General features: G+C 37.9%; 2 protein-coding genes across 4 annotated transcripts in view; one reads left to right on the forward strand and one right to left on the reverse strand.

Annotated features, from left to right (window-relative positions):
* Positions 1–28: 28 nt before the first annotated feature.
* On the forward strand, positions 29–26,024 carry DONSON (DNA replication fork stabilization factor DONSON). Its single transcript, XM_027041682.2, has 10 exons — positions 29–827; positions 1,569–1,649; positions 2,970–3,173; positions 4,124–4,302; positions 5,025–5,203; positions 6,350–6,431; positions 6,541–6,645; positions 7,573–7,771; positions 8,872–9,084; positions 9,928–26,024. Exons 1-10 carry the CDS (start codon positions 519–521, stop codon positions 10,063–10,065), a joined length of 1,689 nt encoding a protein of 562 aa, XP_026897483.1. The 5' UTR covers positions 29–518; the 3' UTR covers positions 10,066–26,024.
* Positions 10,860–26,862, reverse strand: part of SON (SON DNA and RNA binding protein) — a 33,110-nt gene continuing 17,107 nt past the window's right edge. Inside the window, exons 7-12 of one of the 3 annotated variants that reach the window (XM_027041672.2) lie at positions 21,053–21,163; positions 19,766–19,882; positions 15,458–15,605; positions 12,796–12,867; positions 12,574–12,689; positions 10,860–11,994 (exon numbers count right to left, since the gene is read on the reverse strand). In XM_027041672.2, the coding sequence (XP_026897473.2) occupies positions 11,836–11,994; positions 12,574–12,689; positions 12,796–12,867; positions 15,458–15,605; positions 19,766–19,882; positions 21,053–21,163 (723 nt within the window). In that variant the 3' untranslated portion in view covers positions 10,860–11,835. Of the gene's footprint in view, positions 12,048–12,573; positions 12,690–12,795; positions 12,868–15,457; positions 15,606–16,274; positions 16,355–19,765; positions 19,883–21,052; positions 21,164–26,862 lie in introns of those variants that run through there. The other 2 variants (XM_027041673.2, XM_027041675.2) reach the window with 2 other exon arrangements.

The following is a 26,862-nucleotide window of genomic DNA, read 5'->3' on the forward strand; positions in this document are numbered from 1 at the left end:
TGGGGGGGGGGGGGGCTGCTGTGGCGTTGCGTGCGCCGGGGGATAGGAGGACGCGCTGATTTCCTGTCAGGGTTCTCTATTTTGAGCAGGGGGGTGTTGGCGCAGGCCCTTCTCCCCAGCTCTAGACGTCGACACTGCCCTCCGTAAGCTTATCGAAGCAGCGGCTCAAGTGTGACGTCTCCTTTTCCTCCGAGCGCCTAGTCCTGAGCTCGCGCCATCCCTACTTCGGATTTAAACAGCGGTCAGCTGTTCCGGTGCCGGATAGGGGAGTGCACATCGGTGCCCTGGACCGCGTAGTTCCCAGCTACTTGTACCCTCGAAAAGACTAGGGTCCAGGACCTACGAGGGACGCCGGGACGCTGGACCGGAGCGGAGAGCGGGAGCGGGAGCGGGGCCGCTCGGGCGGCCGACGGCGCAGGCGCTCGGTGCGCGTTGGGGGCGGGGCTGCGTCGGGGCGGGGGCAGCGCGCGCGGGAAGTGCCCACGGGGAGGCCGGCCGGCTCCTCAGCGCCGCGCGTCATGGCCATCTCGGTTCCCGGCTACTCGCCCAGTTTCAGGAAGCCTCCCGAGACTTTGCGGCTCCGACGGAAAAGGGTCCGGAGCCTTGAGGCCGCCGCTTCACCCAGGGAGCAGCCCGAGCCGGCGCCCCGCCGCGCCGCTCTGGCCGCCGGGCTGCTCCTCCGCCCCTTCCCGGCGGCTGCTGGCAGAGGCGGCGGCGGCCCGGCCGCGGCCCGCAGGAACCCCTTCGCCCGCCTGGACAACCGGCCGCCGGCCGCCGCGGAGCCCCCCGACGGGCCGCCCCGCGGCCAGCAGGAGGCGCAGGACCCGGTGAGTGTCGAGGGGCCCTCGTAGTGGACTCGGCTGTGAATTGGGGCAAGTTCTGGGGTTCGAGGCGAAACGGGCGCGGAGAGCGGTGGCCGCCGCGGTATCGGGGCCCAGAGCCTCGGGAGGGGCTGCTCTGAGAGGCGGGCTCTGTGGGAAGTGCGCCCCGCGGGCGGCTCGCGTCGGCCGGTCCTGAGGGAAGCGGAGGGCACTGAGCGCGCACCCCCGCGGCCGGGCCCGGGACGGACGAGTTCGGGCCGCCGCCTCCTGGGGTTTAGGGACCGGTGGGGAGACAGCTCGAAAGATCCTGGAACAACTCGTCGTGGAAGGCCACTTCGACGGGACGATCACTGGGGACCCTCCTTCCCTCTGTGATTCAGAGCCTCCCTTTCTGACGCGCTCGAAAATACTCTGGAGATGGAGGAATGTTGAGGATTCCTGGGGTCCCAATTGCCTGGCTTTTTTTTTTTTTTTTTTTTTTTTTTTTTGTCCCAAAGCCTTTTGGGTCTTTTTGCAGTTTCTCCATCAATCACGAGAAGCCAAATCACCGGCCTTTTGTCCCCTCGATTTTGATAGTAAAGTTCAGACACGAAACAAGCGAAGCGCCGACCTATTATTAATTGGGGGGCATGTGAATGCCCGCACTTGGCATTTATTGAGGAACGCGGGTCGGGTGAAGCTCAGCGCCTCTTTCAAGCAAACCCCAGCATCGTTTACGATTTAAAAGCCCCATTTTTCCCTCCTCAGTGTTTAGATTCTAATCAAGAAAATGATTTGCTCTGGGAAGAGAAGTTCCCCGAAAGAACAGCCGTGGCCGAGTTACTCCAGGTAATAGTCCTTGAATGTCATCAGAATGCGTATTCTTAGAATCTACGTCCGTAGCTCTCAGAAGCATTGACTTGGCAAATCGTTTGGCAGAGTGCTGAGGGCGTGATCACCCTTACCAGGGGAAGAGATGGCGTCAGCACCGTAATTGCCTTTGGATGATGTAGGCATGCTGTTTGTAATGGTACCACCGCTAAGGTTGGTGTAGATAGAGGATTTCCTTCGACCTCCAGCAGTTTTGTGACACCGTCCCTCTGTGGGTAGTGACAGCTCCAGCTGGTCACTCCACACGCAGCTGCTTTTTGAAGGTAGTCCTTAACTGACTCTTCAGACTAGATCCCCACGTGACCGCCACAGGTTGTGGCGGGTCACTGACCCTTGCCGACCTCACCACAGCACACACAGTCTTGATTCCATTCCCCAGGTACTCCTGTTGTGATAGTTCAGCAAAGGCATAGGGGCGCCTGGGTGGCTGTCGGGTGTCCAGCTCATGTCATGATCTCACGGTCCGTGAGCTCGAGCCCTGTGTCAGGCTCTGTGCTGACAGCCCAGAGCCTGGAGCCAGCTTTGGATTCTGCGTCTCCCTCCCTCGCTCTCCGCCCCTCCCCCACTCGCACTCCATCTCAGAAATGAATAAATGTTGAAAAACAGAACAAAAAACAAATGCATAGTTTGTCCTTATAGGAGCAGGCTAGAAGAGCTCTCCAAGACCCAGTCTCCCTTTCTTGTAAATAAAAGGTCTTCACAGAGTGTATTAGAAATAATTCTCCCTTCCCTGTTTTTTTGTGATGTTAATTTAAGGAATTATTGTAAGTGAGAATATTGACTTGAAAGTACAGCAAAACAGCTTGGAAAGAAATTTTTGAGATCAGGAAATGGGTCTTAGGTAACATTATGGCCTCTAAGAGCCCTACCTAAGTTACCTGCAGGAGCAGCTTAGCCCTGCTTCCAGAGTTTTAGAGGCTTAGAAGGTGCTTTTTGGGGAAGATTTCTGCTTTGATAGCAATATCAATAGTAGATTTTTTTTTAAATCATCATCATGGAAATAGTATATGCCTCTTATAACTGAACTATGTAAAACTAAAAGGTAAAATGTACCCCTTCACCACTACCACCTGTATAAATTCCCACTTCCCAGAGAAAGGCACTGTCGACAGTTTAGTCTAACTCTTTCTAGAGTTTTTCATAGTGTGTAGTATATTTTCAGTGTTATTATAGTTTATAAAATTTTGACATTTTAGTGATCATGTTGGTAAAATACGTAGATTGAAGGAGGTTTTTTCCGGTACTCTACTAATTTTTATGTTCTTTGTTTTCTAAAAGACTCCACAAGTATCATTCTCCAAATCTGATATTCCATCCTCAGAAAGTACTGAGTTACCTGTGGACTGGAGTATTAAAACTCGACTCCTTTTCACCTCTTCTCAACCCTTTACCTGGGCAGATCATTTGAAAGCACAGGAAGAGGCTCAAGGTATCATCCAGCATTGTAGGGCAACAGAAGTTACTTTGCCTCAAAGTATACAGGTAATTCTGAAAGAAAAGGAGTATGTTTTAAAGTATCAAATTAATTGTAAAATGTATTTCTCTGCAAAATGTCACAGAAATTTCCTTCTAGTAAGTTTTTCTTCCGACATTTAAAGACACAAGGACGTGAGAAATTTTATATTTCCCAAGTGGTGCTTACAGTTTTTTCTATCAGATTCAATAACTGCCTGTTAAATTTAGAGACCTGTCCTAAGAACTAGTTAATGTTACAGGCAGGAATTGTTTGAACTAAACTATTCTTTTCTAGGCCTTTTGAGGAAAAAAAATATAAGGGAAAGAAATGAAAAGCTATTGAGTAGGATTGCAAAGGCAGATTGGTTACACTATTGATTTTCTGACATAATGTATACTCTTTTTTTTTTATACACACTAATTGTGACTACCTGGTTGATAGTCTGTGTAATGTAGTAAAGTTAATGAGTTCTAGAATGGTTTTAGAGAAATGTAATTGCATTGCTTTCAGGCAGCTCATCAACTCAAACTAGATTAAAAGCGATTACCTAAAAGAGGTCTTGGTACTTCTTTTTTAATAAATAGATCAGGATGATGTATGATTTCGCATTACCCATTTTCGCTAGCTACTGTTGAAACACAGTTGTGTGCGGAGAGGAGTTGAACATAGCGTTACTTATATACAATATATATCCCCACCTGTAACCCTACCCTAATGATGACAGAGATAGTTATTCTCAGGAGAAAACAGGAGAGATGGGAGTCCCATCTGTGTTTAAGTCTTCCTTCTGATGTGGTTCAACATACAATAAATATTGGCAAGAATAAACTACATTTTAGCTCCCGTAACAGTTATTAATACTTCCCTATAGGAAACCGTAAATATTCTCAGAATAAGTGGCATATTCAGTACTTTTTAATGAAATTTTATACTTCTAATGTGGCAAAAACTGTCCGATATCATCTCTGGATTTTAGGATCCCAAACTCTCCACTGAGCTCCGATGTGCCTTCCAGCAGAGCCTTATCTACTGGCTCCACCCTGCCTTTCCTTGGCTACCTCTGTTCCCTCGCATTGGAGCTGATAGAAAAATGACTGGAAAGATAAGCCCTTGGTCAAATGATGAAACCTTGCAACACATTTTAATGAGTGATTGGTAAGATTAGTAAAAACTTGTGCATCCCAGTAGTAAATTTTACTTTTTAACAGTGTTCTCTGTTATTTATGATATAGGAATGTGTAGTGGTAAAAGGATCTCTGTGTCCTTCTGAATTATTTTATCTAAACTGTTAATAGCCAGCATTTAAATTACTTTTTTTTCTATTCTTTATGCAATTGTGGAAGTGCCGTAAGTGTTCTATAAATACATGCAAACGTTCTTTTACATTACTTCTTGTCAGTGGCCGCTTCCTTTCTCAGCAGAAGCTGCTCAGAGAAAGTCAGCACCCAGTTACCAAGTAAGTTTTGTTTAAAGAAAAAATGACTAGTGTTTAATCGGTCAGCACTATTTGTTAAAGTATTTAGAAGTCATCAGTGAGTCCCATGACCGGTTTTAGTCCTTTTAAAAGCCAAGTTATGCGGGTGCCTGGGTGGCTCAGTCAGTTAAGCATCTGACTGTTGATATCTGCTCAGGCCTTGATCTCAAGGTTGTGAGTTCAAGCCTCATGTTGGGCTCCATTACTGGGTGTGAAGCCTACTTAAAAAATAAAATATAAATAAAAGCCAAGTTATGTACATAGTGGCAAAAATTCAAATCATTATCTATAATATTTGTGTTGTGTTTTAAATTAAATGAGTATCAAACTGAATTATAAAAATAATTTTAGATGTTAAGCTAAATGTGAAATAATACCTAAAGAAAATTTTTTTGCTTCAAAGGTCTGTGAGCTTCACTTCTCTATATAATTTGCTGAAGACAAAACTTTGCCCATATTTCTACGTTTGTACCTATCAGTTTACTATCCTGTTCCGTGCAGCAGGCTTAGCAGGAAATGATGTAATCACAGCTCTCGTGTCTCCGACAACTAGAGGAATAAGAGAAGCTATGAAAAATGAAGGTAAAACTATAGGTTTAAAATGAGAATACCACACTATATAGTAAGCACTTAAAAGCTAAAATGTGAGGCGTGCCTGGGTAGCTCAGTCGGTTAAGCATCCAGCTTCGTCTCAGGTCATGATCCCATGGTTCATGGGTTCCAGCCCTCTGACAGCTCAGAGCCTGGAGCCTGCTTCAGATTCTGTGCCTCCCTCTCTCTCTGCCCCTCTCCCACTTCTTCATCCTCTCTCTCTATCTCTCTGTCTCACACACACACACACACACACACACACACACACACACACACACAAATAAACATTGAAAAAAAGCTAAAATGTAAATTGTCTTTTTACCAGTTGAATTGTTTTCTACCAGTTTTACCTATATTTTTTAAGAAACATCTTTATTTCTATTTTTTTTTTCCAGCGGTGATTTAAGTTGTCTCCTAAATTACTTAGCTTTAAGTTAATAGTGTTCCCTTTTCTGACCTGATAAACACATATTGGACTGGAAAGTTTCCATCTGAATAGAATTTCCTCTAGAAATTCCTTTATAGCAGAAATTACCTACCCCCTTTTAAAAACACAATTTTCAAACTGGGTCAACCATTAATGCTCATGAAATCTATATAGTGGGCTCAATCAGCACTTTTTAAAAAAAAAATGAAACAGTATGGGGTGCCTGGGTGGCTCAGTCAGTTGAACGTTTGACTCTTGATTTGGGTTTACTCAGGTCATGATCCCAAGGTCATGGGACCGAGTCCCTCATTGGGCTTTGCACTGAGCGTGAAGCTTGCTTAAGGTTTTTTCTCTCTCTCTCTGCCCTTCCCCTGCTGACTGACTCTCACAAAAAAAAGAAAAGAAAAAAGAAAAGAAACCGAGTAGAATGTACTTTAGGACAGAGTACTATACATGTAGTGAGAGTATGTATTGTTTCCTCAACCTTTTGTTTCAAGGAGGTAGGGTGTGTGTGTGTGTGTGTGAGAGAGAGAGAGAGAGAGAGAGAGATGGGCTACTGTCCAGAAAGTATGAAAGCTACTATTGCCTTAATAGAGCCAGTTTATAAACTCAAATCTTCAAATTTTATACTCTCTAAAAGGGCACACTTGTTAAGTTCTTGTAGACAATATTAAAACTCAGTTAAATTTTTCTTTTATTTACTCATGTAGGTATTGAATTTTCTCTGCCGTTAATAAAAGAAAATGGCTATCAGAAGAAAAAGACATCTGGAACAAGCTTGGGAAATGGAGAGTATGTGATTAATATTTTATATCAACCAGTGACTTGCGGACTCAGTGCAATAGTTTTGTAGAGGAAACAGCTTTATGAAATGGAAACTCTAACTATAACAATTTCCTAGGGAACAAGTAATCAGCGATGATGATGAAGATGAAAGTTTTTCCTGGCTGGAAGAGATAGGTGTGCAAGACAAAATTAAAAAACCAGACATACTCTCTATCAAGCTGTATCCTTTCAGTTGTGTTAACTAGAAATGATTTTTGTTCAATTAAGTTAGTGATCAGTGTAATGTTGATTGGTAATTTTATTTGACTATAAATCTTAAAATATTTTAAGTTGCTATTTAAACTAATTCGTGGGGCACCTGGGTGGCTTAATTGGTTGGGCATCTGACTTTGGCTCAGGTCATTATCTCACAGTCTGTGAGTTCAAGCCCCATGTCGGGCTCTGCGCTGACAGCTCAAAACCTGGAGCCTGATTTAGATTTTGTCTCCCTCTCTCTCTGCCCCTCCCCCACTAGCACTCTGTCTCTCTCTCAAAAATAAAATAAAAATATTAAAAAAAATTTTTTTAAACTAATTCTCTATCATGACATTAAAAAACTCCCTAAGTATCAGTAAACCATGTGAACAGTTATTACTAAACAATTTTTTTTTAAATGAAAACATTCTATATAGAACATATTTTTGACTAAGGAACAAATTTGTTTTTGTTAGGTATCAAATTTCTAGCAAATTCAGAGGGTCAAAGAAATTTAAACAGATAACCTGGGGCGCCTGGGTGGCGCAGTTGGTTGGGCGTCCGACTTCAGCCAGGTCACGATCTCGCGGTCCGGGAGTTCGAGCCCCGTGTCAGGCTCTGGGCTGATGGCTGAGAGCCTGGAGCCTGTTTCTGATTCTGTGTCTCCCTCTCTCTCTGCCCCCCCCCCCCCCCCCCCGTTCATGCTCTGTCTCTCTCTGTCCCAAAAATAAATAAACGTTGAAAAAAAAATTTTTTTTTAAACAGATAACCTTATAATTGCAACTAAGTGGGATAGCAAGAACATTTCCAGTTCCGAGTGGGAAGAAAGGGTCCCGGGTGATTCAGAATCAGGATGACTTTTTCCCACTGGTATGGGATTTCCATTTGCGAGTTCCTTGACTGTCATCTTCAGACGCAAAGAGAAACATGAAGTGCAAATGGACCACAGACCTGAGTCTGTTGTGTTGGTGAAGGGAATGAACACCCTTACATTGCTGAATTTTTTGATAAACTCTAAGAGTTTAATTGCAAGCTCAGGCCCACAGGCAGGACTTCCACCAACCCTCTTATCCCCTGTAGCTTTCCGAGGTGCCACAATGCAAATGCTTAAGGTAATGAAAGGGGGAAAAAAATTCTAATTTTCATAAACTGGCTTTTTAAGAAGAACTGAAGAACAAATTCTTGATTTGTTTTTAATAACTCCTAGCATTTTGCATGGTGCATATTGTTTCGCTTTCCTCCCAGCAAAAAAATTCATTGATCTAAAGGTGTATCAAAAGAGTTATGTGCAAATATGAATTATATGAAATGTTTTATTTGAATTATATGAAAATGAATGAATGAATGAAAATGAATATGATTGGCAGCAAAAGCACCTTGGTGTTCCTTTTTTCCCACATGGAAAAGTTGCTTAATCTCATTTTGTCTCACTTCTTAACTGGCGAAAGAACATAGCCAAACATGTTGTGTTAAATTATAGATCTCAAAACCTGTATCATGAATAAGTGAAAAGAGTAGTTGTGTGTCCATATTGTTTTAAAAAATTATGCATATAAATATAAAATACATATTGAACGTTAATAGCAGAATTGAATTTTTATTTTTGTCCAGTATTCTGCATTGAAAATATACCACTGAATTGAGGTGGGAAGGGTTAAAGGGGAGTGGGAAGTATGTGCTTCCAGTTACAGAATGAATTAAGTCAAAGGGACGAAAGGTAACAGTGTCGGGCATATAGTCAATGGCATAATAGTGTTATATGGTGACAGATGGTAGCTACACTTGTGAACACGGCATATAGAGTTGTAGAATCCCTGTTGTACACCTGAAACTAATGTGACATTGGGTGTCAACTACCATTAAAAATTTTAATAAAAATATATAAATCAGGATACCATATGAAAAATTGTATTTTGTAGAACATACTGAGACTGAGTCCTAATTTGGAGATGTGCTCTAGATGGAGAATTAACATTTTTACTCATATAACATTCTTTTGATGTCATATGAACTACTTTGTGCTATACTCACAAGTGTAGTTACTGTCACCATACAATGCTATTATAATACCACTGACTGTATTCCCTCTATGCTGTACCTTTTAGTCTACAACTGTTAAAGAGGGAAACCCAAATGAAGTTACTGAACAAATCTTTAGGGACAAAAGCTTGAGAGATGGTGACCATAATTTTTTCTTTAAATTTTCTTGAAGGCACGAAGTGTAAATGTGAAGACACAAGCTGTTTCTGGATACAAAGATCAATTTAGTTTGGAGATTACAGGTCCTATCATGCCTCATTCTCTACATTCTGTGACCATGCTACTCAAATCTTCACAGAATGGGTCATTTTCTGCTGGACTGTATACACATGAGCCAACTGCTGTATTTAATATCTGCCTGCCAGTGAATAAAATACTGGATAAGGTAAGTAGACAGCTGTAAGCATATTTCATTGTAGCTAGTTTCCTCAGATGGGAGAAATCAGTGATTTGCAATGAGCCAAACTTGTATCTCAGGTTATTCGACTGTACTGTTTATCAATCACAGTTACTAAGATGAAGGGATAAGGTCTGGTTTTTTTAGGGGTAAATTTTATGAATTTAGATTGTTTTACTCAATAATGACTAAAGAACTTTCCAAACAAAAAGAAAAGGCAAGTTATTTTCATGGCTATCTCAGATCCAGAACTTAATACTGCTAAATACCTTTATTATAAACAACTATGGATATTTAACCAATATTTGCCTTTAATTTTGGACATAGTAAGGTTTTTATTCACGGGTTATAATTAAGACCTTTAAAATTGCCTCATGCTTCTATCATTTGCCAGATTTCTAAAAATGACCAAAACTGTGTATTTCTGGATGCTATTGCTAGAGGTGAAAATTTTTAGCATCAATTTCTATTGATAATGAACTGCCTTTACCTCATAAACATGAATTAGGGCATCTGTTTGTCAAAATTCCCATGGTAATTTTAAAAATCTGAGTGTTCAAGGGTGCCTGGCTGACTCAATTGGTAGAGCATGCGACTCTAGCCAGGGTTGGGAGTTCAAGCCCTGCTTTGCATGCAGAGCCTCTGAAAAATAAAGGGGCAGCCAGCTGGCTCAGCCTGAAGAGCATGTGCCTTTTTGCCAGGGTCATGAGTTCGAGCCCCACAGTGGGTATAGAGATTTCTAAAATATATATATATACTTAAAAATAAGCAAAATCTCAGTGTCCAAAGACTGATGTGCTTCTTGACTAACTTGAATACAAATTTCCATAGGAGACACTTCAGGAGGAGCTTGGTAACTGTGGGTTGCACCCTAAGACTCTGGACCAACTTAGTCAAATACCAACACTGGGAAAATCATCTTTACGGCTTGTGGAATTGAGTGACTTCGTTTATAATTGGAGATCCTAACACCAAAGTAAGCCTAAAAGGAATCTTTGAGGAAAAAGCCTTCTAGCAAGGAAATTCAAGATTCTTATACCTTTGGCTCTAAAGTTCATTTTGGAAGTTAAAGGAATAGAACTTTAAAATATTCAAGTGTTGATAAACAACCTTTTAGCTTAATTTTTATTACGTGCATTAAGCAAAAGGATTAAGGCTTTAAATCAACATTTTGTTTTTACTATTCTGATTAGATAATTCAGGTATAAAGAGAACTCCCAACTCTTAAAAAAACCTCAGAAACTTGAATGAGACTTCCAGACCCTTACAAGCTAATTATAAACGGAGTAGAAAACGGAGTATTATGAATGTCAGTGTTGCCTTGCAAATGGCAAATTGAAGCTAAGTATTAATTATCTACTGGCATTTTGTGACCGATGGCATCAGGGCAAAACCATATTTGACAATTTACCTATACCTACAGTTATATGCAGGTTCTAGATTATAAAGATACAAATGTAGACAAATTCGTATTTGTAGACAAATAGCTAATTGTTGATGTCTCTACCTTAGTTGCCTTCATTCTCATTTCTAATTCCTCTATTTTCAAATATATTAAATTTGTTTTTTTTTAATGCATGTTAATTCAAAGAGGGGTATTTTGTATTCCACATAGAATAGTGTTAATTGTAAAGTGTGCTCAGCTGTCATGGTAAAGGAGTATTTAATGTTCTTGTAGGTATTTGTGTGTGTGCACGCGCGAGTGTGTGTGTTGTGTGTAATTCAAATTTCCTTAAAATAAAAGGATGTAGAAATCAAAAGCACTGGGTAAAGAAATGACAATATTTAGTGAAGAAGTATGTGTTCACTTTATGATCCAAAAAATAAGACACCACATTTATTCCAGAGAAGTTTATATTTGGGCCTTAAGCTTTTGAAAATAAAGTTTAGAGACATAGCATTATGAATACCACTGTAATACACATGAAATATTCTATCAGACCCTAAAAATTAACATAAACTTAAACTTTCTCAGTCAACAAAATAGTGGCTGGGTGCCGATTTTATTAGATAAGTTGGTTACAGCATTTTAATTATCATTTAACGTCTATCTAGGTGTAGCTGAAATTCAAAATGCACATCAAAGTAAAACTATATCACAACTCAATGCCATACTAAATGTACTTGGCCTCTGCAGTAGAATTCTAATCGGACTTCATTTTGACTCCCTTCTCATGGCCCAAGTGGCTTTGATGGGAATGCAGGACTTAGTGCTGATCATCACACAACATACCACTTTCTTTTTATAACCTCTACAAAATTTTAAGGGGAGATGGTGGCATTAGCCCTGTGGAACAGATCTTGATTACCTCAATAACACTGGCCCAGTATCTGTCCAGCAGAACCCATTGTGAACTAGTACAAGGTGCACAGCCCTTCACTGATTACAGGCAAGTGTTACAGCAGCCTAGCCATAAGGAAGGGAGGTTACATCATAGTACAAAATACAGTATAAAAGCGTTATTTAACATTCCACACTGAAGATTACGGATGCCTTCAAACAATCGTTTGGATGTTAGCCACTTAAACAAATACATCACTAAGGTAAACAATATAAACATACCAAAACCCTGTATGGTTAAATACAATTTCCATGGTACAAAAATCAAAGCCTGGAGATGTTTGTACAGATTGCTTTTTACACAATGTCTTAAATTGCCAAATATTTACAACATTAAAGAGGAAATACATTTTGATGCAGAGTAAAATTATCTGAAATGATTAATATAAAACCTCAATCTATCTACGTGAGGCACTCCTGAAGCAAGTGGCATTAGCCATGAGGTCCTTTGGTACAAGGCCCATTGCTTGAAGAACCACAGTAGCTGCTGTGGCTTTAGCATGCTTCTTATTAGGGCTGGCAAAGCTGGGCTGGTAAGCGCTTCCATTTATCAATACCTATTCAAGAAAAACATACAATTGGGCTGGTAAGGGCTTCCATTTCTCAATACCTATTCAAGAAAAACATACAATAAGAACAGCATCAAACTTTAATATCTATTAGCTTTGTATTTTTTCACTAAATGCTAGAAAAATAATTCACAAAAACTATAAAACCCATACTATGGAAGTCAAATTAATCTCAACCCAGAAGCAGCAAATCATTTAGGAAAAGGGACTACAAATTAAGGTCTTCAAATTGAAGGGGCATGGGGAAAGGGGATGGAGAAATCCCTAAAAAAGCTACTAAATTAACACTAAATTAATTCCCCATGTTCCACTAGAAAATGTCAACAAATTCTTCACCAGATTTTGCCCACATCTTTCCCTCCAACATTTTTGAAAAATAGGGTATTAACAGGTCATATTAAAGTATACTTAAATATTTAAAAACCCTACCACTTCTACCCACACATCTATTCACTCCCAACCCACAATGTATCAATATTGTGACGATACAGTGCTTTTCCCTCACCCTCTAAGGTTAAGTCATCAAATTAGTAGGGGTATATAATTAATGCACAAATTCATATTTACCCTAAAGAGAAAATGTTTGCGATGATCAGGGCCACTATCATGGACCAAGAGAAATTCTGGTGGTTGCCACCTTCTCTTATTACAGATTTCCATCAAAGCAGACACAGGATGTTTGCCTGCAGAGAAAAAAAAATAACTTGTTAATTATTTCTACTGTCTGTGGCAACAGATTATGAATTCAAGTTGGGGATGGGACAAGAGGAAATTTAAATGTATGCTCACCTGACAGATCTTTCATTGCAGCAGAGAAGTTCCCAGACCTCTTTTGTGCTCTTTCTCCTACTGCAACAAGACCTTTAAAATAAAAAGCCAATGTTCACTGAATAAATCCCAAAGCATCATTCAAAATTATAAATACAATGATTCCCTCTGTAGGAACCTGAATCTCAATAAAATATTCAACTCCCACTACCCCTGATTTTTATATCATTTGACTTCTATTTTGCTGTTTCAATATATAAATCTTTATGTTTATCATGTACCTTGGTATTAGAAACTGTACAAAAATCAAATGTTCAGAAAACCTAGTATATAAATATGTATATAAATTAAGTGCCATAGTTAACAACTACAGGTCTGTTTCTTTCTAAGTTTAAAAACTAGAGGCTATTACAAGTGCAATCTAAGGTTTCCCATTCCTTAAAAAATGATGGCTCAGTTAATTAAGTTCCCCAGATGGTGAGGCTTTTAGGCCACCCCCCCCCCAAAAAAAAACTAAAAGGGAGAGGCTGTCTCTATAGATGAACGTGTCCCTTTTCTCCCCCAGCAAACAACCCCTTTCTGACTTATCAAATGAAGATATTCTCAAAAGACAAACATAATCTCACTGTATAACCTCCCTTTCCAAAGGGATTTAGCTGTATCACTACCCAAAATCAATGCTTTCCTGACTTCCATTTCTCCTAGGGGGAGTTCTTCAACCAGTTCTTCATTAATTCTGCTAGTATGCTTCTCCAAACCCAACACCTGTCACAGAATTCCAAAGATGATGTTCCCTGGAATTATGCAATGCCTTCACAGATATTTTCTTCCAAAAAACCACCTTTTAGGACTCAAAAAAATCTATTCAACTTGTAGAAGTAATACAATGTCAATGTGACATAATCAGTACAATGTCCTTTTCTAATTTAGAGTCTGAATTAACGCTTATTAGCACAGGATGATTCTCATGCTATTTCTAGCCTACTTGGAATTATTACCAATAAACTCCCTACAATTTGAAAAAAGTGGCATCACAGTATTCTATGTGGATGAGAATGTAGAATTTCTGAAGCAAAACATTTTATAAGACACAGTTTGGTCAGAGCTAGTTCGTTTCCAATTAAGAATAATTTAACTGCATCATCTCCAACTTAATTCAATTCTCTGATTACAAAGATAATGAAAATTCTAGTGTTCAACTTTACAGTTTTTAAAAATCAGGCTTATCCAAGCTATTGAAATCACATTGAGCTGACACTGAGCCATTTGATTCTACTTAAAACATAATTCCAAGGGAAGAATTTAAAAGGTACCAGCTGGCTGTTCTCAATAAGCACTAAGTGTATTTTTAATACTCAGCAACTGCATGCAAGCTATATAGAGAGATCCCCATGAGTAGCAAAGTTCCAAGGTGCCCCAAGAACAAGAAAATATGAAGAGCTAACATTGCTGCCAGCAACTGCTCTACTATTCTCCAGCCCCAATCCAAGAAAACTCCATTATGGAGCTTAAAAAGAGGGATATGCAGACTCCTGATTTCGGCTCAGGTCATGATCTCGCAGTTTGTGGGTTAGGGCCCCACGTCGGGCTGCATGGTGACGGTGCAGAGCCTACTTGGGATTCTCTACCTCTCTGCCCTTTCCCCACTCTCTCAAAATAAACTCAGAAAAAGAGACATGCAAAAAAGGGTTTATATATAAGGTGAAGACAAAACAGCACTCTAGTAAGAAATTAAGGAGAATATATAAAATATTTGAAAAAGAAAAAAATAAATCCTAGAAACAAGTGTATGTTCCCCATCAAGAGAAAGCAAAATGGGGATTCCATTTCCTAAAAATGAAATATAGGGGGTTCCTGGGTGGCTCAGTCAGTTAAGCATAGCCTTCGGTTCAGGTCATGACCTTGTGAGTTTGAGCCCCACATGGGGCTCTGTGCTGACAGCTCAGAGCCAGGAGCCTGCTTCACCTGCCCCTCCCCCTCCCCCGCTCACGCTTGCGTCTCTGTCTCTCAATAATGAATAAAAGGTTAAAAAAAAAAAAAAAAGAAATCTAGTTAAAATTTCAGTCACACTGATATAGGCCTACTTCCTTATCATTTAGCATCTTAACTACAACTGCCTTTTAAAAGCCCAAATTAGTGACTTCACCTGTATTTATACAAGCTGTCACGAATGGGTTAAACTTTTGTTTCCTAACAAACAGCTGCATATATGCTCCAGTTAAGCATCAAGGATATCAAAATGTAAGAAGATTACTATGTGTGTGTATTTATTTATTTATTTACTTATTATTTATTTAAAGATGGGGCTGCTGGTGGGCTCTGTTGGTACAGCATATGACTCTTGACCTCAGGGTCGTGAGTTCAAGCCCCATAGTGGGCAAAGAGCTTACTTAAAAAAAAAAAAAAAAAATCTACGAAGGTAATGAAACCCTAAGTGTTTTTTTTTAATATTACTTATTTTGCAATAAATAAATTTATTTTAGGGGTAATGAGGGGGCAAAGAGAATCCCAAGCAGGCTCCACAATGTCAGCACAGAGCCCAACACAGGGCTTGATCTCACAAACCGTGAGACCATGACCTAAGCTAAAACCAAGAATCAGATGCTTAACCGACTGACCCACCCAGGAGCCCCGAAACCTTAAATATTAAAGAAGGTATAATATTCCCAGAACAATGTGTTACCTTTTCGGTCTGTCTTAAAATCAACTAGGATAGGTTCCTTATTTCCTTCTTTGTTTTTTCCTAATCCTTCTCCTTCTCTCCAGCCCATTTTTCTCATCAAAACGGCTCCCATTCCTCCAGTTACCGGGGCTGCTCTTAAGAACTGATCCTATCCAAAGAAAGAAAGGTAAAATGTCCCCATTTCAGAGTTAGAATTTGACTACAAATGCAGTGTAATTTTTAAAAAAAAATCTTATTTTACTTCTAGATCTGATATAGCAATTAAATTTAAGTTTCTATACTTATATACATACTATAGTGTGGATGCTAATTATTTTCACATTAACATAATATTTTGAAAGTCAAATAAGGCAAATAAATGGCAGTTTAAAACAGTAGCCCTCCTGCCCCCCTCCAAAAAAAAAAAAAAAATTAGAACACTCCTGTTTTCGTCCACTATTTAGGTTCACTGGTATCTCTTCTTAGCTTGCAAAATAAAAAGAAGGCAATGTTAAAACAGTCAATAATATTAATTGTCCCAGGTGTACCTAGTTAATGAATAAAGCCCAGAAATCATTTAGAAATAGTTTGGACACTGAAGCAGCATACTGTTAACATCCCAAGTTTTCTTTCCCACTCTACCTTAAAGCAAGTATAAATATTTTACTTAGAAAATCCCTATGAACCAAAAGGTAAAAATCTTCAAATTCTATTTACACAGTAAGAAATGGACAGTCACATAAAATACCCTGTCATTATACCAAACTGAATTTGAATGCTTTTAAATCCTAGCTTGATGTTAAAAGACTTTTAAAAAACTCCTTAAACGTTTACATACCTAGGCCTCGGTAGCAGCAGTGTTGTGAATAGTAGGGCTGGCACTGACCGGGGCAAGAAGACAGCTACAAGGATTTGGCCCTGAAACAAGTTTCCATACAGAGGGGTGAAAGTTCACAGGTTATTCTGTGAACAGTCATCTCTCTTGTATCCAACCCACTGAACCATAATTTCCATCAAAGCAGCAAACCACTTAATGTCTTAAGATGCACAACTATATACATTAGCATGGTCAACAGTCATTTTCACACATTAAGAAATAAATATGTGATGCCTCTATTTTAAAGGACATCCATGTACATAGAACAGATGAATTCTACTGTTGATCTTTATTGGCCATTTTCCTTTTAATTTATAACATCTCAAAATCCTGCTTTACTTTCCCCTTGTTCTTAAATTTTAGACTTATGTTCTCTAGCAAATATATAGCAAAAGTCATTAACTTATCAACAGAGGGAGTCAAAAATTTGGTATCTCTGGGAGGAGTATGCATTAATCATTTCCTATATTGATAAGTTAATGCTAAATTTTTAAAATCTTATTTTTACACAGTAGTAAAACTGTATTATTTTTTCCCCCAGCTTTGTAAATTATATGCTGGGGAAAAACATGCCAATGATGTGTGACTAGACATTAAGTACAACTAGGTGCTCTGATGGAAGGAGGCAGCTGTGGAGGTAAAAACATACCCCTGGTTCAGTTCCTTATTTGGTGCAGGCCATGCAGTGTTGATGTATAAAGAGAAAAGTTAGCTGATGCTTGGATATCAACTGCCTTGTTGCTACACACCTAAAATGACTTTTACTTACTTCCAGGTTCATCCGCCCCTCTTTTCCAGGCAACACTCCTAAAAAAAAGGGCAACTGTGCAGAGTATAATACAAAACCCCAAATAACCCAGGCTTCCAACTCGGTTTCCATTCTCTACTATCTTCATGTTTCTTTACCCCATTGTGTATATAGTTCACCAAAAAGCTGCTTAATCTAATGAGTATAATAGTAAACAATACTCATCGGGTCATCAGGTCATGTCCAAATCACTTAATTCCAGAAAATAAAGGTTCTTTTAAATTAATAACCACTTAAAAATGTCTTACTGACATAATGGTAAAACTCCCATCTTTTTTCATCTAAGAATATACTGCAACAAACTAAAAATGAATATGGACTATGTTGGCATTCCATGTGGTTTTTAACATAAAGGAGGGTGTTAGGCTAGTGCAAGGCAAGAAAAACTATGTGATCATTGAAAGTTTTCTAAACACAACAAAGAGACCATTGACAGTGAAGATAAATGATAAATTTCCAGCTAATGACTTTTCCACATTTTTATAAATGTTCATTCCTTCCTTGATATCAGTAGCAAATATTCTTCTGTAAACATATAAATGGGAGTTTTCCTAAAAGCATTGCTTTCTTGTTATTATTTAAAAACTTTCATGAACACATCTCATAATTTATCAAAATGCCTTACATGTACATTTAAAATAATGTGATTGAAAATCTGTCAACTGCCTACATGACTAGAAATCAAAACTTTAAGGGAAAGTTTGCAAGAACCAATTTTAATCAGAAGATTCATTTTTGCAAGTTATGTTAACATGATTTTTAGAACTATATAAGCATTATGGATCAGTACTTCATCATACAAATGAAGACCAAAATTTTACAATGGAATCACATTCAGAAGTTCCTACCTAGTAATGTACAAGACTATTTAATTTTTATCTGCCTAAACACCCACGTAAGCTTCAAGTCTAACTTCCTGAAATACTGAGACTCAAGCTTCAAGATTAAATAGTATTAAAGAATTAAAACTATTGAAATAGGTGTATATAATTCTTCCCAATGAGATGAAGGCCATTTTCAAATACTATCCAAATCACTCTACTTTAAATACTATAATTGGTCCAAAATGAACTCAAAATTAAAAATATTTTTACTAGATTTTCGTTTTTTTCCAACACCGACCCCTAGTAAATGACATAAAAGTTGTAAATTTTTAATGAATCTGGCCATATACTCACTAAACACATAATAGTGTACCTAAATGTACCAAAAATGGCAGGTAAATTAAGGATGTATCATGTTTTATATTAATTTGTTAATAAGAGGATCAACAGAGATAATGCTATCAAAACTGAAACGTTATGAGATTAAAATATCCAAAGCAACTAAAATCTCATTTTGCGGAAATTCAGCTCATTCACTGGCAATCATAGCAATTCTTCATAGGTGCCCATCACGTTATTAATTATTGCCCTGTGAAGCAGTAATAAGAACTTGTCTTCTCATGACACTTGGGAGACTGAAATTCCAAGTATATTACTTGCCCATGATCACAAAAGCAGTCAGGAGTACAGCGGGATAAAGAAACCTTCCCAATCCTTAGAACACGCAGCCTCCCAGTTTCAGCACTGCCATACTGCCAGTACTCCTGAAACAAATGTCCCATCACCCATCCAACCAAGCCACGTCCCTTCATCAGAAGGCATTTCTTTAGAAAGCCCTTCTTAACCACCTAAGACTCCCCCAACAATGAGGCAGCCGTAGGTGGAGTTCACAGGTCTCACTGCAGGAATCTGAAACCAGGAGCACCTACATCTTCACAGCACGAGGCGTCCATCCTCTCCCTTGAATTTAGGTCTTACATATCCTGTTTTTTCAGGAGATCAGTGGTTCTCAAATTGAGCCTGTGGATCACCAGAGGCCACCAGGGCCTAAATGGTGGTCCACAGATAGTATTCTCCATCCCCACTCCGCCCCCTTCACCACCCCTTCAGCACTGCCCACCGTCCCCCCCCCCCCCGCCCCCAGTCCAACCATCCTCCCCAGCCTTCCGGTCCCATGGCAAGATCACCACATGCAGTGCTAATACTGGGGCCTCCCAACCAACTTGCTATAACCAGCAGCTGACAACCACAGGGATCGGGGTGATCACCAGAAGGGTGAGAAATAAGGGCCAAGAGAGCTTACAAGAGGGCACAGGCACTAAAGAAGGGGAAAGAAGGACAGAGGAGCAAAGAAATGGAAAATCTGGGTGGTAAGAGGGCTCTTGGGGACAGTGATCCACCAAAAATAAACCTGTAATAAAGTATCCCATGATGAGAAAAAATTTGAGAACCACTGCTTTGAAATCATTAGATTAGTAGTCCAACAGGAACTGTGGAACATTCTGAACAGCACCTGAGATACACTGTTAGCATTCAAAACACAGTTTTTAAAAAACCACCCCCAAAAAGACCAGCAGCAGCAATAACAAATAACTTCAGGATATAAACTGAGCGGCTCTTGAGCCTTATTTATACATTTGCCATTGTCTCATGAATCAGGTCCATCTTCAGTGTCCATCCTAGAGTATGCACACACAGCAAATTTACTCATGAACTTTGGTTATAGTTACTGGCCTCTCCGTGCATTTTTAATAAAACATTTTCTAAAAAAAATCTTAACTTTGTAGTTGGACACTTTTGTACGTGCATATGTTGTGTACCTTTTTAATCCAGGCTTGGGCACCAGTATTAGCCAACTGTTCTTGTGTCAGAACCTGTACTCCTGTACTTCCGGTGAATTGGCCGGGAATGGAGTTCAGCTGAGCCCAGGCATCAATCTGAAGAAAAAAAAAAAAGATGCCTCAATCAACTAAGTAAAATTACTTGTCTAGTCAAAAATGCCCACTGGTTTATTTCACTAAATGAAATGGTTTTATTTAGTTCTTGAAAAGGCTGAATAAGACTTATTCAACTTTTAGAACAATTTGATGAATGCATACATATTTAAAATGTTTTCTTAAAAGCAGCACTTTGGTAACATTCAGTGGGTCCCATTAGTAACAAGATTTGAGATGTACGTCTAACAACTGAAAAGCATTAACGATAATACTCATTCTCCAAAGCATCACATGGATACATGAATACAGAAAAGAGTTTCATGCAGCACAGGATCCCTGCCCTCTGCTTTATGTACCTCATATAAATGCAATCTAATAAATGTTATGATCGCCTGAGTTTTTAATTAATTACCTTCTTTGTGGTATTAGAAATCCAGAATTCAAGAGACACGCTTAAGGAGTAATAAATGCAGGGAATTATTCAAACCCAGAAAACAGCCTTCTTTAAAACCTGAGCCCTACATTAATCACCAGCATTTACTGTGATGGTTAAAGAATCAGTTGTCCTTCAAAGTATATTTGCTAATAAACATTGGTATTGTTAGGCAGTGTATTTATCTGTCTGAACATCTATTTGTCGTTTCTATATAGATCTACCACGGGAATGTAGAAGACAAAAGGAAAAGCTGTCCACTGTTAAAAATTTAAGTCTAGACTCTGGCCTCAGACTGCCTAATCACTTTTTTTTTTTTAATTCCAATGTAGCTAACGTGCAGTGTTATAGTTGTTTCAGGCTGACTAACCACTCTTTACTCAGTTTCCTCAGCTGGAAAATGGGACATCATAATAGTACCTACATCTCACAGAGCTATGATGGACACATAGCTACTTTAATATTCCAGATTACAAACTCAGTAAGAGCAGGGGTTTTTTTTCTATTTTTAACTCTCTTAAACATTAGTTCCTGCCACACAGTACACAATAAACATTTACTGGGTGAATGACCATGCCCCAAAATCACTTTCATTTAAAATAAGCTAATTACAATAAATTACTTATTTCCTTGGATTTTTAGGACCTACATTTCAACAGCATGCCACAGAATTTACTTATGTCACACCATCTAATTAGTTAAATTCTCATTTAGCAGACATTAAAACTGCTACATACCCTTTCCTGAGCTCGATTTAACATGCTCATGGCTTCAAGGTCAAATGCATTCTCACTTAGTCTTTTCTGAGCAAGTGCCCGTTCACTCATTGCTGTAGAGATGTCCACAGGCTAAGAAAGAAAACATAGATAATTATCTCAAATTATGATAGACCCCCTAAATTCTAAAAAGTGCTCATATCTTTAGTTGCTACATATCAAAAATGAAACAGTAATCTTACATATTAATAATCTTGTAAAGTACAGAAAAGATACCAAGAAGTAAAAGAAACTTGGAAAGCAGATGAGGATCATTTAAGGTAAGTTACACGCTATCAGAAGCAGCAGCTGAACTCAACCCAACATCTGAACTTCAAATTTCATATTTTCTACTGTATTTTCTACTGTATCAAATTATGATCACAGAAAATTGCACAAAGAACTTAAAACTCTCTAGCCTTCACTAACAAAACAGTCATTTACAAAAACTGGTACTTTTTTCAACTGTTTTGGAACTATTGATTTTATATTCATGAGCAATTTTCATTTTATCCTATTTCTTTTTAGCATAATGTTCAGAAGCAATAAGGTTCTTGAGTAAGCAAGCAGAAAACTACTATCAGGTCAGTTGGTCTTTTACTCATCTGCACATCTTTTCACCTTCTTGCAGTTGCTCAGAGATACAGTTTGGTCTTAAGAATTCCATTTCTTCAAAGAATGTATTTACTATATACATAAACGAATCCTTTGTTTTCAGTTTATATGTATTAATGACCCAAATTAAAATATTTCTGGGGGGGTACATAACAACATGAACCAACACATTTAAAATTAAATATGTCTGAAATGTCTTAGGTCCTCCTTTTCCAAGCTCATATCCTACCTGTAAAAATGTTATGCTAAGCAGAGGTGACTTCATGGTTTAACTTTTTAAAACGTTTCATAATGTCCAGAAAAATTCTTAAAGAACAAATCCCCAATTTATCAGATTTGTGAAGGCTCAACCATAAAAGGAAAAACACATCAAGTAAGTATTTGATGTTCTTTGTTCTGATGTTAAGAGCTCATGTTGACTTGTACCATCACCAATTCTTATTATTTTTCTTCTAACACAACCCATTAATATTTCCTAGTGATTTCACCCAAGAAAATTCATTTTTGGAAAATATTTGACATGAAAAGGTTTTCCTATATTCATATGCAAAACATGATTAGAGGTACTGCATGGATATTACAAATATAAGGAAGTCAGTAATATAAATTAACAGCTAAGGATTTTTCTTAAAGCTAACGGCTACCTGTAATTTAACTATGTACTACATATGAAATACTTCTTATAAAATAAAGACCTATATAGAAGGGTGTATGACTCTAAGAGAATAATTCTACCTTACGCATAAGGATATAAGAGAATAATTCTACCTCACGCATAAGGATTACTAGTCTCCCTTTTTCTACCTTCAGAACCCCTTATTATTCCATCATTCTTCGTTATCTTGCTGAGTCATCTCATAATACTCCCCCAGCAAAATTAAATTTCTTCTTCCACATAGATTCTTATGTATTGCCTTCTTAAAACGAAAGCAAAGCTAAATTCATTCTGTAATTGTTAAGACTGTTTACAGATCCCATGAAAGATCTTAACTGTCAACGTAGTAAATTATCCACACTAACTAGAATATCTCTGGGGCCTATAAAAAATAATCTAAGCAGTCACAATTAAACACTAAAACTCTAGGGGTCTTCACTTGTCACTTTTTTGAGAATTCTGATCAACTGCTGGGACTTTAAATAAAGGGGAACCCAAATACTTCAGGCCAAAATTTACATTCCTTTGGCCTACCTTATGTGTTTCCTAAAACTGTCAGGTAGGATTACTGATGCAATTTGAAAGCCCAGCAAATATACCTCAAGTACTGTTCATTAACCTTGTCCAAATTACTTTGGGTAGCAGTCTGTAAATCTGAGGATGTTTAGGTATAAATAACAGGTTTTTATTCTGAAAAAGTCTAAGCTTAGAGGTGATAATGTGGAAAATCGATCTACTGACTACTTCAAGCCCTGATCCCCAATTTCCAGCTATAAATTTAGCCATGAAAATGTAAAGATGGCTCTAAAAGCTCCCAACTTCTCTAGAATAAAATTCTTCCCAATTAGAAAACAAATGAATACACACCTATGATCTGAAGACCTATCTTCATATATTTTTTAAGTCTTTAAGCAGATAATCTAAATGCCTCATCATTTATCCCCAGGATGAAACTTCATTCAAATCTCAGTAACATTTTGTTACATTCACATCTCACTCTGGAAGAAATTTTAATATAGCAACCTTGATGTTTAAAATAAATTTACTTCAGATAAAATGATAACCAGTTTTTTTCCTGACTACAACTTAATTCACTCAACAGGCTTACCAAGAGAGTAACTTACTATTCATTTTATATTCATATTTTTAAATGTGAAGAACATACTCAAAATAAAATGAACCAGGATTATCTGAACCTCTTAAGGATCCTCAAATGTTTGAACCAAAAAAACATGTTTCCAGGTTTTCAAGGTAATTCAAGATATGTAATAACATATAATCCCCAAAGCACTAATATTCAAGGACTAGACCAAATGTCACATATCAGTATTGAAACTCTCATTAAATATCACAGCTACCCTTTAGAACACTGGTCAGTAGTATTTTCTACAGTGACAGCTAATGAGCACTTAAAATGTGGCTAGTGCAATTAAGGAAATGATTTTTCAGTGGCTAGTGACTACCCTACTGGACTATATGGTGTATGTGTGTGTACATAAACACTATACAGTGGATCATACTATGTAGTGGAGCTTCAGAGCCTTAACCATCTGTCAGTGTTGCTCAGAAAGAGGAATAGGTTTAAGGTACCGAAATGATGTTAAAAAGCCCTTCTAAAAAGTAGGAAAAAATCTTAAATTTGATAGAACGCTATTATTAAGTGGTCATCAACAAGCCTCATTTGTTTCCACTGTTATACTACAAACTTTTAATCTAATGTATTAAGTCTAATTATGATACTATAATAATATTCTAAGTATTATAATTGGGGAAAATGTTTAGTTTCCTTTTCCCTAGGACTTGTTTTAAAAAGTGAAATCTACCTCGAGTATCCAATTCCAGTTCTCCTATAGTTAAAAACCTGTCCACGTTATTTCATTTCTCTACTACAGCAACACAGCAGATCACTTCTCCTATAATCCAAAAGTGTCAGAAATGAAATCATGATGTAACATGCATTTCACAGCCTAAGTTATAATCACGTCCTTTCTGTATCTTCCTCATTTAAAAACCCTTCTAAGTCAACTTCCTTACCCCTTTCGTTAACCCAGCTGTTTACATAAATACAAGTATCTCAGGGGCATTTCTTAGAAAGTCAATTAAAGGGCTAAAGAGAATTATTAGGAGGGAGTCAGATAGGGAAAATAAGCCCTGTAATATGAATTGTATTACTCTCTACCTAGACAATTACAGGTATCTTAAAACAGAGAGTATGAAAGGAAATGTTTAATTCAAAAAAACAGAATTAAAAAAAAAGCATCTGATCTGTATGTAAAATAGGACTTTAAGATACTTATTAGCAAAAATTAATAAATTACAAAGAGGTTCATCTAGAAAAGAAAATGACAACTATAAAAACAAAAGCCACACAAAATACAGAATACCTCAGTTGTCATGGGTTTGGTTTTAAAATGTGAATTACGAATCTTTTATTACACCATATGGAATTCTCTAACATAACTCCTATACATTTAATCTGAATAAACTAGAATAAGAAAAACAGGTAACCTATTAAGTTGTTCAAAGAAATTCAATGTTAATCACCCAGGAGAATCTAAGGAAAAAAGAATGAATAGCAAGGCTGTATTTAACCATTCTAGCACTGCCAGGACCCATGTATTTAATTTTCAATTAAAATTTACATCTTACCCCAAGAACTTAACTTTCCTAAAGTATAAAGTTGGAACTTGTATACTTGAAGAACTTCTATACTTCCACTGGGAAGTGGAAATATTTTTTAATAAAACAAACCAAGCACACTGAGAAAAGAATCATCTTAACATGTAAGCAATTACTAGACCTTAATGGAGAGCTACCTCTGGACCTCTGATAATTTATGATTAATAGTAAACCCAAGGAAATGTTATATCAAAGATTACATTTAAATCTTCTACCCAATAAGCCTCTAACTTTATTAGCAAGAATTAATGCCCCCAAGGACACTTTTTTTAAATATTAGTTTTCCACCATTTTTAATTTCACTGTTTAAGAATAAATCAAATTCACACACATATGGTCAAAGTTCTGTAGACACTCCTTACTGAGGATGATGCTGGCTGGCTTCTGGGTAGGAAGACGATGCTATGGCAGTAAGGCACAGTCTGATGAGCTGATATTCCATAAGATACGGATTTATGTTGATCCATCCACATCTATCCACTCACGTTTATGTCAAAGAGCACTCATGTGCAAGACAATTGGTGGGGTTAAGGATTACAGCAAAGCTGAGACCAAATCTGTGATCTTTGCCTAAATGTTTTATGCTCAAAACTAAAAAACCACAAACTCCATTTATATTTATTAAAATGAAAAACACGGATAGGTTAAAAAATAAGTAAATACTAATCAGTTAAAACAGTGACCATTTGAAAGAACTTTCCTTTTACTCTATAAAAGCCTTTATTTCAACCCCAGACAGGGAATCAAAAGGGTCAACGCTCCCATGTCACCATTCCACAAACATTGGTATGTAGAACGTAATCTTACAAATACATGTATTTGCAAGATACAGCTAAATAACTAGGACTAAACGTTTTATATTGTGACCACTTCCTCTAGGTGTTTACTACTATTGTTAGGTAAAAGCACAAAGACCTGAAAGCAAAACGAAACCATGCTTTTTCTCTTCTAAAATTTTGGGATTGTTTCTGCTTAAAATTAACCTATGTATTTTTTGAGTCTGACTTAAAGAATTCTGGTATCATATAGTTGTATATATCCTCCCACAGAAGAAATCCACTTCATTTATTTAGTTTTCCGACCTTTTTCTTCTGCTTTAATGAAAGACTGCTTAATATAAAATTTGAATACCCAACTTCTCCCCCTGGGATTTCTTTGGAATTCCCCCCAACTTTTAATTAAAACTGACAACTACTTTTGATGACTGATAAGGCTAAGGCATCACAGGGTCAGTGTTAAGACTGAAAATGGCAGAGTACTGAGTTTCAAACATATATATACAGACACGTATAGATAAAGTTTCAATAAAAAATACTCATCAGGATTCACTAAGCACTTTCTGCATGTTCAACTGTGGTTAGAATACTTATAATCACTTCTCAGGAAAATCCCTTGGAACTTTTCAATTATTTACAGGGCTTTACTCAGCTGAAAAATTTTTCTCACATAATCTCCCTATGTTTTCCAACTCTATTACATGCTTAATCTGCAAATTACTAAAAGCGTATGTATCAGAATTTCTAAATCAGTCTGTACTGGCCCTCTTACCATGATTTATATTCAGCCTACTACAAGATTTAAGTCAATTGCAGATGTCAGTTAACCTTTCCCTCTTGAGATGTGCAGGTAGTCTAATCTGGGGATTAGCAACTGAGCTACTGAACTGGTTTCACTAAAATATTGTCTAAATCAGCTATCCCTTCCCCACTGGTGAGAGTATAACTTGCTTCAACTACTGAATCCCACATAAATACAAATCATCACTGGTGACCATAAATTGCATTGGTTAATTAGCGTGTCCAGCTTCATTGTATAGAACTTGCTCTCTCTTAAAATGCCGATC

This window comes from Acinonyx jubatus, chromosome C2 (assembly GCF_027475565.1).
Source record: "Acinonyx jubatus isolate Ajub_Pintada_27869175 chromosome C2, VMU_Ajub_asm_v1.0, whole genome shotgun sequence".
In the NCBI taxonomy this organism is placed as follows: Eukaryota; Metazoa; Chordata; class Mammalia; order Carnivora; family Felidae; genus Acinonyx; species Acinonyx jubatus.

Bases quoted from the DNA above. Each gene is read 5' to 3' on its own strand.
- DONSON (XM_027041682.2), top strand. From the start codon at position 519: ATGGCCATCTCGGTTCCCGGCTACTCGCCCAGTTTCAGGAAGCCTCCC. The intron at 5,204-6,349 runs GTAAAACTATAG...TTACTCATGTAG, and splicing joins AGAAGCTATGAAAAATGAAG to GTATTGAATTTTCTCTGCCG. The intron at 9,085-9,927 runs GTAAGTAGACAG...AAATTTCCATAG, and splicing joins TGAATAAAATACTGGATAAG to GAGACACTTCAGGAGGAGCT.